General features: G+C 31.9%; 2 protein-coding genes, 1 non-coding gene and 1 pseudogene across 3 annotated transcripts; 3 read left to right on the top strand and 1 right to left on the bottom strand.

The window, feature by feature from the left end:
- Positions 1-723: 723 nt before the first annotated feature.
- LOC125578823 lies at positions 724-815 on the bottom strand. Its single transcript, XR_007316904.1, has one exon. It is a non-coding gene; the product is annotated as a small nucleolar RNA Z101 (small nucleolar RNA).
- An 8,971-nt stretch (positions 816-9,786) lies between these two features.
- On the top strand, positions 9,787-11,140 carry LOC106432007 (annotated as a pseudogene).
- LOC125578293 (40S ribosomal protein S12-1-like) lies at positions 10,589-11,191 on the top strand. The gene is made up of 2 exons (XM_048740696.1): positions 10,589-10,825; positions 10,907-11,191. Exons 1-2 carry the CDS (start codon positions 10,589-10,591, stop codon positions 11,084-11,086), a joined length of 417 nt encoding a protein of 138 aa, XP_048596653.1. The 3' UTR covers positions 11,087-11,191.
- An 846-nt stretch (positions 11,192-12,037) lies between these two features.
- LOC106432014 (myelin transcription factor 1) lies at positions 12,038-19,209 on the top strand. The gene is made up of 4 exons (XM_022691983.2): positions 12,038-12,299; positions 17,103-17,480; positions 17,578-17,642; positions 17,983-19,209. The coding sequence occupies exons 1-4, from the start codon at positions 12,038-12,040 to the stop codon at positions 18,430-18,432; spliced, it is 1,155 nt and encodes a 384-aa protein (XP_022547704.2). The 3' UTR covers positions 18,433-19,209.
- The last annotated feature ends 272 nt before the right edge of the window (positions 19,210-19,481 follow it).

Raw genomic sequence — 19,481 nt, 5'->3', positions numbered from 1 at the left:
CGAAAAAATATTAACTATATATCTATCTATATATATAAAAAAATGTTTGTCTCCCTCCTGTTGCGCCACGTCACTAAGTCGCTTAATATAGTGTTGACACATGTCCATCTAACTAAATGTTGCGTTTTAATTATGGTTCTTTGTTATTTTTTTTGGGCCTTCGTTTTGTTTGTTACTTTTTTGGACTTTGTTTTGTGGGCTTAATAATTTACACGAGTAGCTGCGTTTTTTTTTGCTAAAATTCAAGATTAAAGTTTGTAATCTTCATTTTTGTTTAACGTGTCAAGTGATTTGTAATAGATAGACCCAAAGTTGCAAAACCAATTAAGATTCACTAAACCACTGAACAATACGTCTATCGGTTCTGGTCAGCCGCCAAAACCCAATTTACAAAATATTACAGAACACGATTTACAAAAATATTAATCTGTTTATGAGAAACCTGTTATTGGCCAGACTAAATATTCAGAAGACCATAATTTGAACAAATAAAATTAACCGTATTAATAAAAAGGAATTAAGGGCGAGGGAGATCGACATTAATCTAAACAATCAAACATAAAACAGAAAGATATTCTGTATAAAAATTGAAATACGGGTATCAGATAATCATAAAGATAGTATCAATAAGATTCAAACGCAAATTATCCCAGAAATATAGTTTCAAATCATATGCCCAGCCAAAAGAAAGAACTTAAAAAGCACAAAAGTTGAAAACTTGATTCTGAGTATCTGTTCTCCAAGGTGAATAAATATCAAACATAAAATCAGTCGTAAAATACCATTTGTTTTATGAGATTCATCATGTACTCAGATCATATAAACCCACAAATCTTTTTAAAATAAAAACTGGAAAATGACTTTTTACGAGATTCATTATGTAGTCAGTACATAAACCCACAGATCTTTTTAAAATAAAGACTGGAAAAAGACTTAATTTTCATTATAAGTCCATCAGCATCTCAAGAGTTATCACAATAACATCTCAATATGTCTCACGGGATTGAGAGACTTGTGGACATTCTATGTTCACCTCGACTACATAAAAGAGAGCTTAGATATAAAGCCAGAAGGAAAAAAAATGGAAAAGCTCAGAACTTCTTAGAGGTTGACCGTCAGCGATAAAGAACAAAGCTCATCTCTGTCACGCAATTTTTTTAAAAAAAAATCTTATACCAGTATCGAAGAAGATGATAAGAACTATAAACAATGAGACATCACACTTTATGATTGACACGTTATATATTAGTCGAGACAGGATTAGGAGAAACCCTGATTTTATTGGGCTTTGTCATTTACTATGTATTAATGGGCTTCTCTAAAAACTGAGACGCTGTAGCTAATGGATCTTTGAGTTTAGGAAAACGGAGGAGTCAGATCTTTTGAGTTGAGGTAATGTTTCTCAAATTTACAGATTGAAGGCTCGGTTGATATGATTTAGAGAAATCGTTGGGTTGTGGTTTTCTTAAAAAATATTTGTTCTTTGATTTTAGGGAAATTAGGTGATAAAACCAAATAAAAACCCATTATTCATTATATAACCAAAATCACACCTTTTTTCTCTTCTCTCTTCCTATCTCTCTCCAATCTCTTTCTACAAAACTAATTTTACTTTTTTTTTTGTGGTTATATCACAAATAAGCCCTTGATTTTATTTGGTTTGTAATGTGTTCTCATGAACTGGTTTGAAGACGAACATTATATTTGTCTTTCTATAGTAACTCTATAATAGAGATGAGATATGCTCCAATGTATTCTTCTAAAATAGTAATCTCTAAATATAGAGTAAAAATAGAGAAATGTTATTTTTTCCTCTATAAATAGAGATCTCTATTACAGAGGAAGAAATAGAGGTGGATTGGAGCAATTTCACCTCTAAATCTATACTATTAAAGCAAAATAATTCTTATGATTATGCCCCTGACTTTTTTAAGAAATTACAAAACATACCATTGTTTTTTTTTAAATACCTTTAATGATTTACATAAATTTAAAGCCCATTCGATAGGCCCAAATTGAACCATTGTTAACCCATTAGGCCCATTCTGTTTAAAATATATTTAGTGAAAATCATTGAAAATATTGTTTTATTTTTTATACAGGGATTATACATTTAAGAGATAAACAAATATATTAATCCATTATGCCAATTTGTGTAAAATATCTATACTTAAAATTATAAAAAGCCTGTTTTATTTTTAAAGTTGAGATTATACATTTAAGAACTAAACAAATTAATATATGTGATATATTTAAGAATTAAACAAACAACGGATTTGAAGTCCAATATGTGTAAACACAATTTTACTAATAACAAATAAATTACAATACAATTTATAAAAATAAAACCATATTAGATAATAAACTATTCAAATACATACTTCTACTAATTAGAATTACAATTTATAAAAATAAAACCATATTAGAAAATAGACTATTGAAACACATCCTCATCTAATTAGAAATAATATTAAAATTGAAAAATGACATTTTAATAGGTAAAATACCCGCCATTTGAAATGGCGGGTCAGTATTTAGTGCTATTATAAAGGTAGAAATAGCAATGTGTTGGAGATGCTCTAAAGACGGATTCCCGAGAAATGAGAACTCAATGATTCTAAAAACATAACTAAGCTTCAAATGAGTTGTAAATTTAAAAATTTGTTTATATGAAAAAGTAATAATAAGATAAAAGTATTTAAAGCATTAAAATGTTTAATTAAATTAAATTTCACATTGCTTACCTTCTGTTAATTCGAATACGGAAAATATAACAAATAGTGAGTTTTAATCAGTTCAAATTTTTTGAGCAACACATTGAATAAAAAAATAAAAAAATCTGAATTGGCATATTAATTATATTTTAGTAGTCAATTCTAATGTAATATATAACTATTAAAATCTAAATTATAATTGTATTTGATTTCTCATAATCTTATATCTAATTGTTAAATAAACGGTAGAGAAACTCTCATTTGATCAAAAACAGAATATAAAAGGCCTATACTCCTTCTTTGGCTACAGAGGAAAAATAAGAGACTAAAACTCAACTTTTTACTCCATAAGATCTAATCATATCCTTAACATATGTGGTTTAACAAGGTTTCTCTATTGTGTTCTCTTTTGATCGATTTTGTTTGATTTAACTTAGCTCGAAGTTTAAATTTAGAAAAATGTTATGAGTATTATAACACTATAAAATTTTGTAACTTTGAATCAACAACAATACTAAATATGCTCACATGTCCTTTTTAGTTATATAATTGAAATTTGATGTAGATAACACTGATTGCTTAACATAATCATACTCACAACCAAATGAACATAAAGAAAAATTAACAGAAAAATTATATCATCGATAAAAACCAATACATCACATCCCGCCCGTAGGGCGGGCCGATCCTAGTTTATAATGATATAATGAAATAGTCTTAAAATTTAATAGCTTACCTATATATATATGAAGTTTCTCTTTAAATTATAAACTATAATATATCTAAATTTTTAAAATTTTAAACCAAATATATGTATTTATTTTTAAAAATATCTTAATATTTTTTAGTTATAGAATCGGACCCTATTCGACCGCTCCAGTAGCACATGCTATTAAACGGTCGTGACATCATGATTATATATTGACAAAAGGAACAATCTAGAAATAAGATAAGGACAGCTCATAGCTAGCCTACAGCTGGAAAGGTTTACTCTCCTTCACTCGAGGATAAGAGAGCATCAAATTAGTTAGAGAGCTGGACTGTCCTTGCCGTACACTTCTGAGACTTTGGCTGTATGCGTTGATCATCAGACCGTTGGTGACTATGTTTTTTGGGCTTCATTGTAGAGAGGTCTTCGGCTTGATTTGATGACGTGAGGGCCACTTCTACATTCATACTTACACTTTATGTCCGCGCCTAACTGAAACTGTCACCAAATCATATATTACGACCTGCCTAAAATTTTATAATCAAAACAATAGTTAACTGATGTCATTCACAACACGCTTTCGTGACTTTCTTGTGCGAGTATTGCCAGATTTGGCGCGAGATCATCCCATGCGACCCTCATCGAGTACCACTAGCTAGGTTAACTAGTACCTATATTTGATTATATTCAGCCTCAAACTTTTCTCTTGTTCCAACCACACGTTCAGCATTTCTTTTCAGCAAGTTTATAATCATATACCAATTCTATGTATATATCTGTCAGGTTAATAGAAATTGACTTGTAAATCGTGATTCACATTCTCCTAGTTTTTATCAGACAATACCAAGATAAGTATGGTCACATATAGTTTCAAATACACGAAGTTAAGGACCCCATATATGTAACACAAAAATTATATGTAACACAAAAAATTCACTTAAAATTATACTAGGTTTTTTCCCGTAATTTTGCGGATAACTACGAAATATATATTATGTACATTGTTATAATTTTTTAATAATAATTAAAATTTTAAAATTTTAATTATTATTCAAAAATTATCACATTGTAAACATAATATATATTTCTTCATATAATATAATTATCCGAAAAATTGCGGACAAACACCTAGTATATATTTATATGGACCAACTTATTTTTTAAAAGATTTTAAAAATCTTCATAATAATAATAATGATACGTGGCTACAAAAACATGTTATAATGCTCCATGATTAATATACATGAGATTTTTTGAAGATCGTTGAATTACCAAAAAAAAAATGATAATCAAAGCAATACTTGCTAAACTAACGCCATTAACAAAAATACAAAATAGATGCCCTCCAAGCTGATACGAACAAACTCTTCAAAGCGGAAGCAGCTTAAGAAGATCCATGCGCTTGTACGCTTAACGTCCGGTTTCTCTGTCAAGAACAGCTTCTTAACGCAGCTGTCAGAGAATCTTATACTTGTAGGCGACATGTGTCATGTGTTACGCTCGCCCGGTTCGACGAAATGCACAAGCCGCGGGCTTCCCTTTGAAAGTATCCTACTTTATAAAAAATGCCTGATCTTGATGTCCATCCTGATGAACTTACTAATCGGTTTGTGAAGGCGATCTCTTTGCTAGGGCTTTTGGCCTTTGACTGTAGGTATGCAGTGAATGGAGAAAACGATTGTCTTGGCCTTATTTAATGTGATGCAGAACGAGGGGCTAAGACCAAATTACTTCTGAATGAAGGAAAAGTGTATTTCAAGCTCATGATCGAATTATAAGAATATTGAGCCGAGACAAGATGCATGTATATGGTTGATCTATTAGGACGCTCTGGTCTTCTAAAGGAGGCCTATGAGTTTATAAAAAGACATGCCGTTGGAACCAGATGTGGTATATGGGGAGTCTTATTGGGTGCTTGTGCGGTTCATTGTGATGTGAAATTGGGCCAGAGAGTAGCAAACTTTCTCTGTCAAGAACAGCTTCTGACATTGGTGCATACCAATTACTAGTGTCTAATTTGTATGCAGCTTCTTGTAAATGGAATTGTGTTGACAAAGTACTAAATGACGAAGCTGGGCACTAAAATAAAAAGGTTACTCTAGTACCGTTGAATTCGACGGCAAAATTCATTTTTACAATAGAGGAGACAAATCACATTTCCAATCATATGTTTCAGTTTTAGCTTTTGGGGAATTTTTATGTTTACCACATTGTTCTTACTACTGCCAATAAAAAGACATTTTCAAAAATATTTTATTCATTAAAAAACAAAAGACTCTTATATTTATGTTCTCTATATATATAATAAATAATTTTTTTAATAAAAAATATAATATTTTTTATGTTTTCGAATTATACTTTTTCAAATTCGAACTTTTTATAAATTATTTTTTTTTGAATTTTTTTCGAATTTTTTTTTATTATTTTCAAAAGAAAATTTTGAATTTTTTTAAATTTTTTTTAGAATTTTTAAAGTTTATTTATATATTTATTAGAATCATAAACTCCATATTTTAAAAACCATACTCAATAACCCACTCATCAACTCTAAACCCTAAGTCCAGATTAGTTAACTCTAAGGTTATAAATGTATTTTTTCTCAGAGGATAAAAGTGGTTAAATTAAATATAAAAATTGATATTATGAATATAATATTTTTGGTAATTTTCACTTAAAATTGATGTTCTGGTGTAGGCCTGGGATTCTGAACCGAATCGATCGGTCTGATCCGAACCGAACTGAAAACATCGGATATCGGCTATGATTCAGAAATAAGAGAGAAACCGATCGGTATAGGTTTTCAAATATATCGGTTTTCACCTCGGTTTGGTTCGGTTCGTGATAACCGAACGGATAACCAAAATTTTAACCTAACTATATATACCTAACCTAAGTCATCCTTAACCTAAGTGCCGACAAACCTAAAGTCGTAAACGGTTTACCCTAATCGCCTCTCTTAATCTCTCTTTCTCAAACAAGATCTCCTATCAATCCTTGTCTGATTCGCAGATCAGACCAACTTCTCTTCTTCCTTTCATCATTTGGAGCACAAGGTAGAAGGTTAGTTTTCGTATATATCTTCTCTTCTTTCTAAGTTTATGTGTAAATCGATTTTAGGGTTTGTGACTTTGTTAGATAATCGAATTGGGGTTTTAATTGTTAGGGTTTGTGTGTGTCGCTTAATGAGTCAGTTATAGTTTATCAACTTATCAGCTTGGGTTAAGAACGATTTATGTTGATTTGAACAGAGTTGGTGTTTAGCGAATGGGTTGTTTGAAATAGCGTATGATTTTGTGTTCATTTTGTCTGTCATGTTTGGTTTGGTTTGTTTTGTATATATATTTGTCTGATCTTAAGTGTTTATTTTCTGATTGTATTTGTAGATGTCAGCTTCTGAAGATAATGGTGACTTCCTCGCATAAGACGTTGAAGCATATATAGATCAAGGTGGGGGAAAGAAAAGATCTGCTTCTGAGAGATCAAGCACTGATATGCCTTTTGTTGCAAAGAAAAAGCAAGCTCACAGAGCAGAAGTTTGGTAACATTTCATTCGAAGAGAAGATGATCTGAGCATCAGCAACTGCCGTTATTGTGCCCAAACGATTGGATGTGACTCGAAGAAGAGTGGGATGAGTGCTATGAAGAATCACATTGCTTGATGTAAGATGCACCATTTCTACAAAGAATCTTGAAAATAGCAGGTGCTAGGTGGAGATAGTAGTGGTGTATTGACATCCATTAAGTATGATGCTGCTTTGTTTAGTAGATCAGTGAATGAGATGATAATGATGAATTAGGAGCCATTTTCTTTTGTCGAATCTGAAGGGTTTAGGAGGTTCTGTCACAACGTCTTGCCTATGTACACAGTTCACTGCAGGAGAACAGCAACATAAGACATATTTGGAATGTTTCTAAGGGAGAAAGCTAACTTAAAGCAGTTGTTTAGTTCTGAGAAGCAGATAACGTCTCTTACCACCGATATTTGGGTTGCTCCTACAACATCCTACATCTACATGGTCGTAACAACTTATTGGATTGATAGAAACTGGAATATGCAAAAGAGAATCATCAGCTTCAAGCCTATCACAGATCATAAAGGTGACATTATTTCTGAGCATTTGAGTCTATATCTCTCTGATTGGGGAATAGAGAAGGTCTTTATGGTTACAGTAGACAATGCTAAGGCGAATGACAAGGTCCTACTGCTGTTTACAGAAACATGTAGGGAGACATGACCAAATGCATTAGTTAAGGATGGTGCATTGTTGCATATGCGTTGCTGTGTCCATATTCTCAACTTGATAGTTAGGGATGGTTTATCTGAGGTCAAAGATAGTGTAATGGCTATTAGAAATGCTGTGAAGTATGTTACATCATCGGGTACAAGATTGTAGTCGTTTCAGTTAAGGGTATTGACAGGAAAGGTTAGTAGAGGGAGCTTGTCTTTGGACGCATAACTCACTGGAACTCCACATATCTCATGTTGTCTGATGTTTTGAAGTTTAAGGTTGTTTTTGAGAAGCTCAAAGCCGAAGACATGTTGTATAATGATTATTTTCTGGAAGTAGAGGAGGATGGACATAAGCGAGTTGGACCTCCTACTACGGAAGGGTGGGAAGAGATGCATAGGTTAGTGAAGTTTCTGAAAATCTTCTTTGACAGCACTTTAGCGTTCTCAACATCGAAGACAATCATGTCCACCATTTGTTACAATGAGATTGTGATTATCGAGAGGAACTTGATTGCATTGAGAAATAGCAAAGATGGGATGATACAGATTCAAGCAAAGGAGATGAGGAACAAATTTGAGAAATATTGGGATGGACTTCTCAATATGAACCCACTGGTCATCATTGCAAGTGTGTTCGATCCAAGGAATAAGATGCAGTTTGCTTTTATATGTTTTGATAAGTTGTATGGGAATGATAGTCTGGAGAGTGGTCATCTCAGAACATCAATCAGGGCACTAATGAAATCGTTGTATGAGGAGTATGTGAGCAAGCTTAGCTCTTCATCTCAAGGTGATAGTCTCAGCAACGTTATTGATAATGGGAGAGGTGAAGTTGGAACCATGTTTGATATCTCTGATGACGGTGACAAGGACTTTGAGAGGAGATATTATTTGTATTGAGAGATGGTTTCTAAGGCAGCAAATGAAGAAGGCAGCTTTTTTATTGAAAATGTTTGATTTTGATTTTTTCGGAATAAAATCAAAAACCGGAAATAACTGATATCCAAACCGAATTGAACCGAATTCAAATTTGGTTTTCCTTGGAATTTGTTCCATAAAAACCGGTTAACCAAAAACTGAAAAATCGGTTTGGTTCGATTTACGGAAAACCGAAATCGCAGGCCTATTCTGGTGTATTATGAGAGATCTGATGAGAAATGGATCTACAAAACATGCAAATGGTGACAAATTCTAAAGCTTTGCTTCATCCTCTGTAGATGTTAGATGCACGAAACGTAGACTACTAAATAAGATAGAGACTAGCTACGTCACTTTGCACATCATACTCATTATTGCTTATATGATATTATTTGATCATTAATTATGTAACCTTTTTTCGCTGTTTTTTTTTGCCAATTAATGGGTTTTGTATCTTTCTTGAGAAATGTCAATAGTTTTTTACAGGTTTTGTATTGTGCATCTCTGGTAAAGTAAAAGTTGGTAAAATTGAACTACCTTCATAATTTTGCAGGAATTAAAGGGTGTCAAAGTTATAAAAACTGGAATTCAATATAATATGTCAGTCATTAGATGCTATTTTGACAGAGATCAGGAACTGAGGTTTTGCGTCTGTTAATGGTTTTTTCTGAGAGTTGAAAAGCATGGACATGAGAAAAAAAAAGCTTAAATGAAAGAGAGACGGTGACAAAACAGAGAACAGAGGTCGTCAAGACATTGAAACAAATATTGTTTGGTTTTCAATTTAGCAAAACTAAGATAAATCCTCCATTAAAAGTAGTAAAAACACTTTGTACATTACATATTTCTTTTTCTTTTTTTTTAGTAGTAAAAAATATTTTGTGAATTACATGTTACGCGTAAAATCTTTCTCTCTCTCCTCTCAGAAAACATAAAAGCATCTTTATAGTGGTCTCCACCGCATGTATCTTAGCTTTATTTTGATTAAAAAAATACAAAAGACGGAAGGCACGTGTCTTAACCTGGTTCCTGAAGTATCTTATGGGACACTTGTCGAAACATGAGTGGGTGGAGGAGAGGTTTGGTCTTTCAACCTTCTCGGCTTCTCTCTCTCGAATCATGCTCCTCCGCTGAACATTTCTCTTCTACGGGTTTGCAAATTCAAGCTAAATAACCAAAGACCAAGACAAAGTTTTGATCTGTCTGAAAGGAACATCTCAGGTTTTCATTTTTCGTTTTCAGATTAGGATCAACACATTTGATAGATCCAATTTATTGTGATTTTCTTTCTTCCCTGATCTCTATTTATTATAATTTGAAAGATTTGGTTTGATTCGGTTGTGTAAATTTAGATAAAGTTTTAATTTTTATGTGCATGTGAAGCATGGACAAGCTGAAGATATCTGAATGGGGAGAGAAGCTGAAGACAGGAGGAGCTCAGATGAGCAGAATAGTAAGTGACAAAGTCAAAGACATTCTCCAAGCTCCCACCTTGGAATCCAAAATGGTTGACGAAGCCACTCTTGAAGAGTCCAACTGGGGAATCAACATGAGGATTGCGCTCAGATCACCAACAACGAGTTTAACGCCACCGAGATCGTTAGAGCCATCAAGAGGAAGATCTCTGGTAAGAGCCCCGTGAGCCAAAGGCTGAGCCTTGAGCTTCTTGAGGCTTGTGCTATGAACTGTGAGAAGATTTTCTCTGAAGTTGTTTCCGAGAGGGTTCATGATGAGATGGCTTTGTTGGTCAAGAACGGTGAAGGTGATTCGGAGAATAGAAGGCAAGCTTTTCATCTTGTTAGAGCTTGGGGACAGTCTCAAGAACTCGGGTTATCTAGTGATGAAGATGAGAAATGATCAAAGTCTCTATGTTTTGTCTCTTCAGAACGTTTTGGGAAGATTTAGTGTTTTGTATTCGTTGATAGATTTGGTTCTTATCCAATGTGATTCAGTGATGAAGCTGCTCCTGCTGTTGTTGTTCCCCTCGTTGTTGAGCCCTCTGCGATTCCAGAGGACATGGATCTGTTAACTGCATTGGAGCTGACACTAAGGAAGGCTCGTGCTCACGGTGGTGTGGTTCGTGGTCTCCATGAATGCGCTAAGCTTATTGAGAAGCGGTCTGCTCAGCTCTGTGTCTTGGCTGAAGACTGCAACCAGCCTGATTACGTCAAGCTTGTTAAAGCTCTTTGTGCTGATCACAACATCAACTTGCTTACGGTTCCGAATGCTAAAACCCTCGGTGAATGGGCTGGTGTGAGTTTTTGTCTTTTTCTTTTACTTGATGATGTGTTTTTTTGGTCTGGTTTTGTAATAATGTTGAATTTGGTTTTGTAGCTTTGCAAGATTGATTCAGAAGTTAATGCGAGCAAGGTTGTTGGATGCTTGTGCCTTGTAGTCACGGGAAAGAGTCTTCTTCTTTTTTTTAACGTCTCTCGATGTGATTGGCATGTTTTTGGTGATTTATTTGTTATGTTGTTGCCGTTGAATACAAGTTTTAAACATCTCTCGATGTGATTGCCGTTGAATACAAGTTTCGACTGATACAATCATACAAGTCTTATTGTTGTATTTGACTTCTTAAGAACCTTTAAATAAGAAATTTGTAATAGTCCACACAAATATACCCCCATCTGTTAACTAAGTCTATTAAATTCACTTTTCCAACTAAAAATTATTAAAAAAAGATTAAGAGCCATTAAATTAGTATTTGAGATAAAGATGCTCTAAATTCGATATATTTTTTTTTCCCAGGGGACAAAGGCTATTAATACTGGACTGTACACTGCACCATCTCCAAGCAAAATGGCAGAATTTAAAATTTTAATATTTAAGTAGAGAGAACAATTAATGCATTGGAGGGGAGATAAGAATAAGAGTATAACAAGGGATAGGAAAAAAAGTTAAGCTTAAAGATCCGAGTTAGGTAGTACACTTTTTTTGAAACACTTTTTTTTTTCCTTCGAAACACTCTGAGTAGTCCACTTATGAGAAGGTTCTCCCAGGAATCAAGGGGTCAAGATTGTTTGATAAGACCAAAAAAAAAAAAAAAAAAAAAAGAAAACTTTAATCCTCCTCCTCCTACTACTTCATTCTTCTTTCTCATTATCCAAAGAAGCTCAGACAAACTTTTTTGTTACTTAGACTTCACTCAAAACAAAGAAAAGAGTTTTGTCTTTTGGGATTATCCTCTACTACTACTCAAAGTTATCACTTTTTCCTCAAAAGAACTATTATTATAGTTAGTCAAAACCTGTTTTTTCTCATCTGTTACTTGAATCCTAACCTGCTCTACACTACCAAATACCCACAAAAAGGGAGGGAACATTCCTTCAGAAGAAAACACATAGAGAACGATACTCAAATACTCTGTTTTCACTCCCTCATGGGCTTCTTAAAAAACCCATAAAAACATTTTCTTTTTTCACTTGAATCAATCCCTTATGGAAGACTCTGTAGGCAAAGAGCATGCCAAAAGAAGAAGAAGGAGACGAGCAGCCATGTTCTTGTGGGGAATCTTGGATCCTTGCTCAGTTTGATTTGTCTTCATCAGCTCTTTCTCCTGATCAGTATTATCACCAACCCTACCCTTCACCAAGGAAGGTTGGTCCTCTCCACAGAACAGCCTCGTTTCAGTCCCCCAGAGCCTCTGTGTCATTCGCAGGTCCACGTCAAGAAGAAGAAGACAGAGATGATGTTTATAAAGACGACAAGAGATTTGTTCACACAGGTCCAAATCCTCTACATAACTGAAAAAGGGATTAGTAAGACGTGTCTGGTTTCTCTTCACATCATGCAATCTCTACTTCGAAATCATTGTTGGTCACTACGAGATATAAATCATTATTGTTAGCCTTCTATACTGTTAGACTAAGAGTTAATGATCTTCTTTCTGTTTGTTGCATCGACCATCGAAATCCAAGAATCATTTAAAACAAATTTTGTATTTATTTAGTTAAATCAGTATGTTTAGAAGTTGCATATTCTAAGAAAGAAAACAATGGGTTGAAGATTCGACTTCATGGGTGTTTCTTCGAAGATCATGTTCTTTTGCAGAAAAGAAGGTTGTCTTTTTGTGATAAGTGATTAACTAATGCTGTATTTGTTTTTTCCAAAACTTGATGTTGAATATGTCCAAAGATTCCAAACTAGTAAACTATAGAAAATTGATGTAATTGTATTTTAAATGTCTAATTATATATGAACATAGAAGCTGTTGACTGCTCCTTATAGCTCCAGAAAAGGGGAGAACTTAAGACTTGGAATTTGGTGAAACTCATGCATAATAACTTTTTAACTAGGTTAAGATCCGCGCCTTGCGCGGGATGAACATTATATATAAAAATTATTTTATATTATATGTTTATAACATATTATGAAATAATAAATATATTGAATAATTAAAAAGTCATTATCTACTACTTATATAATTAAATTGGTGCGAACATGTAAATAAATTTTATAAATCGAAAAAATATTTTTTCTATTTGATATGATATATAATTAAATTTAAATGATAGTAACATTTATATGATATATTTTAATATTAATATTTATTAGATGATTTTTTTTGCTCATGTTTTTTTTTATCATTTGTATCTATTATAGCAAAAAGTCTAAATTAGTGATAACAAAATTTTCATTGTGAGATTAATGGTTTAAATAATTTATAATATTTTAAAAAATTAAATTGTCAATATTTTTTCAAAATTTTTATGAAAAAATGTTCAAAGTAAATTTTAAAATTAAGATATTTATGTATTTTTATATGGCATATAGTTTAATTTAAAACAATACATATATTTATATATCTTTTATTTTTGATACTTATTAAATGAGACTTTTAACTTATATTATTTTTTTAATTATTTGTATCATGTCATAATTTTTTTTTTAAATCATAGATCACAAAATTTGAATGTGAAACTTTTAGCAGTGTTAGTAATTTATACTCGTTTTTAAAAATTCAAAATATAATATATAAATATTTTTTTAATTTTTATTATATGGTTACTATGATTGTTTAATTTGTTTTAATAGCTTAAAATTAAACAAATATAATTATAATACACACTTATTTTTATCAAATCTTTATTATTCAAAATAATTAATTGTCATATATACTTTAGCCACATTAGGCAATTGCGTAATCTTATTTAAGAAAATAATGAAGCGCACATTAATATTTATTGTGGTTTAATAAAAAGCTTATTATATATTTAGATGGACCAACTTATTTCTCTAAGGATTTTAAAAATCATTTTAGTGATGATACGTGGTTGCAAAAAATGTTACAATGCTTCTCAAATAATATATAGAGGATTATAAGATATGAGCCCATTCTTTTGGATCTTTTTCATTTTCCCTTTTATAATAAAAATGACGATATGGTAGGCTTAGGTTGAAAAGATAACTACATATTCTTAGGTGGTGCATTATGTATTAGATATGTGTGTGTATAAAATACAGTCAGTATTAGATACTTAGATAGTCTTCAAGCAGCAATGGATCATGGATGTAAATTCAGTCTAGCCGATGATTAAATGTATACAACGTAGAGACCTTAGTAACATAATAGTCGATAAAGAAAAAATGCATATACAGGACATCAATACTTTAGGACTAGCTCAACCCGATTTATAGACATGATTCCTTTAGTCCCGTTAACAAAGCGTTGTTACGAATGTGGAAAAAATTCTGTAAATTTCCGCATGTTAAATCTAAATGAACAAAATTTATACAAACATTCATTTTGAAAAAAATATTGGATTTGTTAAGTTTTCCAATCAATTTTATTTTTACTTAGTTTGATTTATGGAAATAAAACATTTCGAATTGGCTAAATATATAGTATATGATTGGAAATCAGTCCATATCGTAGTGATGTTTCACTTCCGTAAAAGAATTCGAACTTGCAAACTTAATGAGTGTTGTGACGTGAGAAAAGATACTATTGAGTAGTACTCCTTCTATTTCATATTAAGTGTTATTTTAAAATTTCAATTTTATTTACTTTCACTTTAAATTAATTATAAACTGCATTGATCTTATAAATAATTTTATTTATCTTAAATATTATTGATCAAACATATGTAATTAATAGAAACTTAATTACATTTTATTTATTTTTTTAATATATGCAAAAAATGTCAAAGTAACATTTATTTCTTTAAAATCAGAGAGGGAATATTTTTTACCAGAGACTATTGATGGTTTAGCTTTAATGATTCTTATTTCATTTGTATCGTTTGAACTTAATGCATACAGTTCTCTCCATGGGGATGCCTGCGCTAGTGACATACTCTATATTTTTTCAAATTTTGAGAACATTTAATAATTTTAAACGTACAAAACATATTTAATACTCATGAATACTACTAAGCCTAGGCCTAAGGGCTGATGCATTGGTCGTTTTTTATATTGGTTTTAATGATATTTTAATTTATTTTAACATCTGATTAATTATTAATTATAAAAAAAGAAATAATAATATTATAACGTAAGAAATATTACATATATGATTTTACTGCCGCTAATTCTATCACCAGATGAGAATACATGTTTTACTGTACCATTAGAATACATGTCTGACTGTACTATTAGAATACACGTTTGACTGCGTTAATTCGAACCATCCTATAAGATTTATGTTCGACGTTGTGCACCATGCTGAAGATCTCTTGTAACCATTTTTTCCATAATATACATAATTTGCGTATTGTAGGGTTTGAACCTCAAATCTCCGAATGAAGAAACATTAATGAATCTTTAGTGAAACTATTTGATGAAGAGGACTTCCAGAAAGATATTTTGATTACGTAATTAAAATTCAAACTAAAAAATCAAATATATACAATGAAGAAACAACACGAGGTTAGAAAGTACCCTTAAATTGTTAAATCATCTCATCATCATAAAACGACGATTCTCATCATTTTTCTTTCCTCTCACCTGCTATTTACTTTTTAAATCTTTTTTCAAGGAGACTTTTGTTAAAGAAGCAACCGATGCAGATGCTCTAGATACTATTCCATCCATTTTCGAAAGTAAGATATTTTAGATTTTTTATTTGTTCCATAAAAATAGATTTTCTATATTGTTAAGATACTTTTTATACTTTTGAAAAATATTAAATGAAAATATTTGAATTGATTAAATTAAAAAAAATAAAATATAAACATTAATTGAATTCTTAATAAACATGAACACTTTAAAAAATTTATTTTCAGAACAGAGAGAGTACTACAAGTTTGACTAATAAACTGTGGATTAATTATTGTATTTTGATAAGGTATTCTTAAATTAAATACAGAACATAATCCCCCAACACAACCAAACTAAAATCACGAATCACTGATGCAAAAAAAAAAAATTATTTACCAAAGTAAAAACTTTGATCTTTGTCTGGTTTTGCCTCAGAATAAATAAAACACTGATTTAAAATACGATGTAAAATGAAAATTACTTTATTGTAGATCAAATTGGTTAAAGAGGAATATCCTGTGAGAGAGGTTGTTGCATGTGGAATGAATGTTTTTGCACAGTGGAATCCATAAATGGAGATATTTAAGGAGCTATAGTGAGTATTCAACTATCCTATTTCCTCTCCATGTTTTATATTCTTTCGGTTTCAGGATTTAAAAAAAAAATTGTTTCCACAAAAATATTTTTGCCTTTATACATTTTTATTAGTTAGTAATAATAAATTATAAATTTTAAAGAAATTAGTTGTTCTTATTAAATTTTTTATTGGTTAAAAATTATAAGAAATAAAAATCACAAAATAATGCATTTACGATAAAAAAAATTAATATATATTTAAATACGTGGGAAAACCTAAAACATACATTTATAAAAATTTAAAAATTTACTATGCTTTCAAAATTTTCATTTTGTTTTTTAATAGTGTGATTGTGTTCACTTTTTTGGAATGTGTAGAAATGGCTGGGAAAAGAGTCATTGGGCTAATGGTAGTTTGGTCCAACTTTTAAACTTATGCATAGTAACCATTCAATACAGTCAAGGTTGTGTATATTGTTTTGTGTCTCACTCTCTCTATATATATGTGCGTGCATAAATATTTTAGTTTATCTATTTAACAGTACAAAGGTAAACCATGATAGACCCAAAAAACAATCTCATGGTAGCCTCTTATCTCTCTTGCATCACAAGTAAACCTCTCATCATTCATTTCTATATAAACAGCACTGAAACTCAAGCATTACTCTCTCAAATCCCATTTCCTATAGCTTAAGGTTCAGAATTCCAAAGTGACAAAAACAACAACAAAAGTCGTCTTTTCTATAATTCTTGTCTCTTGACTCTTTTGTCAATCTTTTCTAAAATAGAAGTGATTAGGGCGGCAAAGTTTGAGTTTTATCACAGCATGGGCTACATCTCCAACAACAACCTAATCAACTATTTGGCCTTCTCTACTACTAAACCTCATCTTCTATCACAATGTCTCAAAATCCTTACATCTCTATATCTTATATATCAGTCACTGATGAACATGTTTTTGTTTTGTAAGTAGTTTCCTTAAATGGCATTTTGGTTATTGTTACGTTTGATTTTGCAGGCAATATTATCGACAACGATCATCATCAACAGCTCATTAACGGCTCAGAAAATAACTCGGCGGCGGCTGCGTCGTCGAGATGGAATCCTACGCCGGAGCAGATCACAGCGCTGGAAGAGATATACAGAAGGGGAACACGGACGCCTACGACAGAACAAATCCAACAGATAGCATCTAAGCTCAGTAAGTATGGCAGAATCGAGGGCAAAAACGTTTTCTATTGGTTTCAGAACCACAAGTCTAGAGAGAGACTTAAGCGACGCCGTTGTGAAGGAGATAATGATATTAACAGCGTTCATGAACCACTTAAAGACGTCAAGGATTCATCATCAGGTGATAAAAAATTACTTGATTATTATACATTAAGAATGTTACACATTAATTATTTAAAGGGTGATCTACTTTAACCCCGTCCTTAAGTGTCAATCAGGTGGTTATCGAGTTGATCAGACAAAGATCTATGCATCTTTTCCACACACAAACCAACAACCACAGGTAATTCTTTTTCAATGTATATATTGAGTTTATGTGTACAAATATACAAAGAAGTACTTAATATATATATTATTATACGGATGTTTATATATATAGTTGACAAGAAAATATGTACAGATGTATATAAATGTTCGTATGTGTGGGAAAGTTGTAGATGCATCAAAGTGTAGAGAAGCTTTTTCATGAGATGTTGGAAACCATACAAATTATATATATTTTTGAATGAAACCATACAAATAATATTATTTTCTAAGTTTAAATAATTATCTGTATTTCCCAAAAAGAATATTGAGAGCCAAAAAAAGAGTTGGTTAATGAATTATTGTTTTCTTCTGCTCAGAATGAATTAGTTCTGCCTAATCTAATCAATAATGAAGATCACTGTCAGACTGAAGAATCAGAAAGGGCATCGGATGCAGGCAAAGAAGCCATGTGTGGAAATCTTGTTGCTTCATTCGTAAATCAAGAACCAGGAGAGATTAATATCGAAGAAGATGGATACAATGTCAGGGGAGAAGTACAAGAAGAAGAAGAAGAAGAAGAAGAAGAAGAAGAAGAAGAAGAAGAAGAAGAAGAAGAAGAAGAAGAAGAAGAAGAAGAAGAAGAAGAAGAAGAAGAAGAAGAAGAAGAAAGAAGAAGAGAAGAAGAAGAAGAAGAAGAAGAAGAAGAAGAAGAAGAAGAAGAAGAAGAAGAAGAAGAAGAAGAAGAAGAAGAAGAAGAAGAAGAAGAGAAGAAGAAGAAGAAGAAGAAGAAGAAGAAGAAGAGGAAACAAGGGAGATCCGAACTTTAAATCTCTTCCCCGTACTGGAGAACCAAGAGAAAACCGACTGGTTTGCAGAGAAGAAGAAAGCAAATGCAAACCGAATGTGTTACAACTATCGTTACTACTATGAGTTCATGCCTTTGAAGAAGAACTAAACCAGAACCCATGTGTTAGTAATAAATTTGATAATGGATTTAGTGAAGTATTTTTTTTGTTGTTTGTCGAGAAATGGGTAAGTGATGTCTGGAGAGGGAGAGATGAAGACGTGTAGTAAATGTTAGTAGGGTTTGAAGTTATAAGGTTATTTTAAAAAGGTTTCTAGGGTTTTGGAGAATCATGATTATTTATTACCCGAATGTGAAGTTGGACCATGTTGGTAGTTGGGTCTGGAACTCGAACAATAATACAATATCGATATATCTGAAAGTGAAAGATTGCGGTGATCTATTGTCAATGTAAAGTATTCTTCACATGCTTTCTCTTGTTCTTCTGCAACATTTAATAAGACTATGTGAGAGAGATATTCGATGCTGACATTGCACTGTGTTTAGAATCTCTTTAGATTTTTTCAGTGAGTTTAGCATATGTGCGGTTTATTAGCAGAAAAGGTGAGTGGCAAGTGATTGGAACCTAACATTTGACTTTTGATAGAATGAAAGACAAATAATCTTTTATTGTTTTTGCTTATTTCTCATATATCATACACATTGTGTTTTTAAAAAACTACCAAGAGATAAAGAGATGCTCAAAATAAACTTTAATACATGAATCAAAAGGTCTTAAGCTTATGTCTATTATATAGTTCTGAAGATTCGTGAAAAAATAATTTGTAACATCCCAGTTTGTGATACATGGAAAGATTTAAAATGATTGAATTTGCTACATATACCATCAAAATATACTTATCTTTTCGGTTCTACATTCGTTTAGAACTTCAAGATTAGTAGTGCTTTACCACGAGTCGTGGGAGGATGGGGACCTACTGGGAAGTCATTTGCAGGATCGTGTACAACTGAGGTCAAAGCACGTGGAAAGGTCCCCATCCTCCCACGACTCGTGGTAAAGGTCATATGGTG

This window comes from Brassica napus, chromosome A9 (assembly GCF_020379485.1).
Source record: "Brassica napus cultivar Da-Ae chromosome A9, Da-Ae, whole genome shotgun sequence".
In the NCBI taxonomy this organism is placed as follows: domain Eukaryota; kingdom Viridiplantae; phylum Streptophyta; class Magnoliopsida; order Brassicales; family Brassicaceae; genus Brassica; species Brassica napus.
The sequence above is the reverse complement of the archived record's forward strand: the minus strand, read 5'-3'. Positions and strand labels throughout refer to the sequence as shown.

Bases quoted from the DNA above. Each gene is read 5' to 3' on its own strand.
- LOC106432014 (XM_022691983.2), top strand. From the start codon at position 12,038: ATGCCAAAAGAAGAAGAAGGAGACGAGCAGCCATGTTCTTGTGGGGAA. The intron at 12,300-17,102 runs GTCCAAATCCTC...TTTTGTAAGTAG, and splicing joins CAAGAGATTTGTTCACACAG to TTTCCTTAAATGGCATTTTG. The intron at 17,643-17,982 runs GTAATTCTTTTT...TCTTCTGCTCAG, and splicing joins ACACAAACCAACAACCACAG to AATGAATTAGTTCTGCCTAA.
- LOC125578293 (XM_048740696.1), top strand. From the start codon at position 10,589: ATGGATCTGTTAACTGCATTGGAGCTGACACTAAGGAAGGCTCGTGCT. The intron at 10,826-10,906 runs GTGAGTTTTTGT...TTGGTTTTGTAG, and splicing joins CCCTCGGTGAATGGGCTGGT to CTTTGCAAGATTGATTCAGA.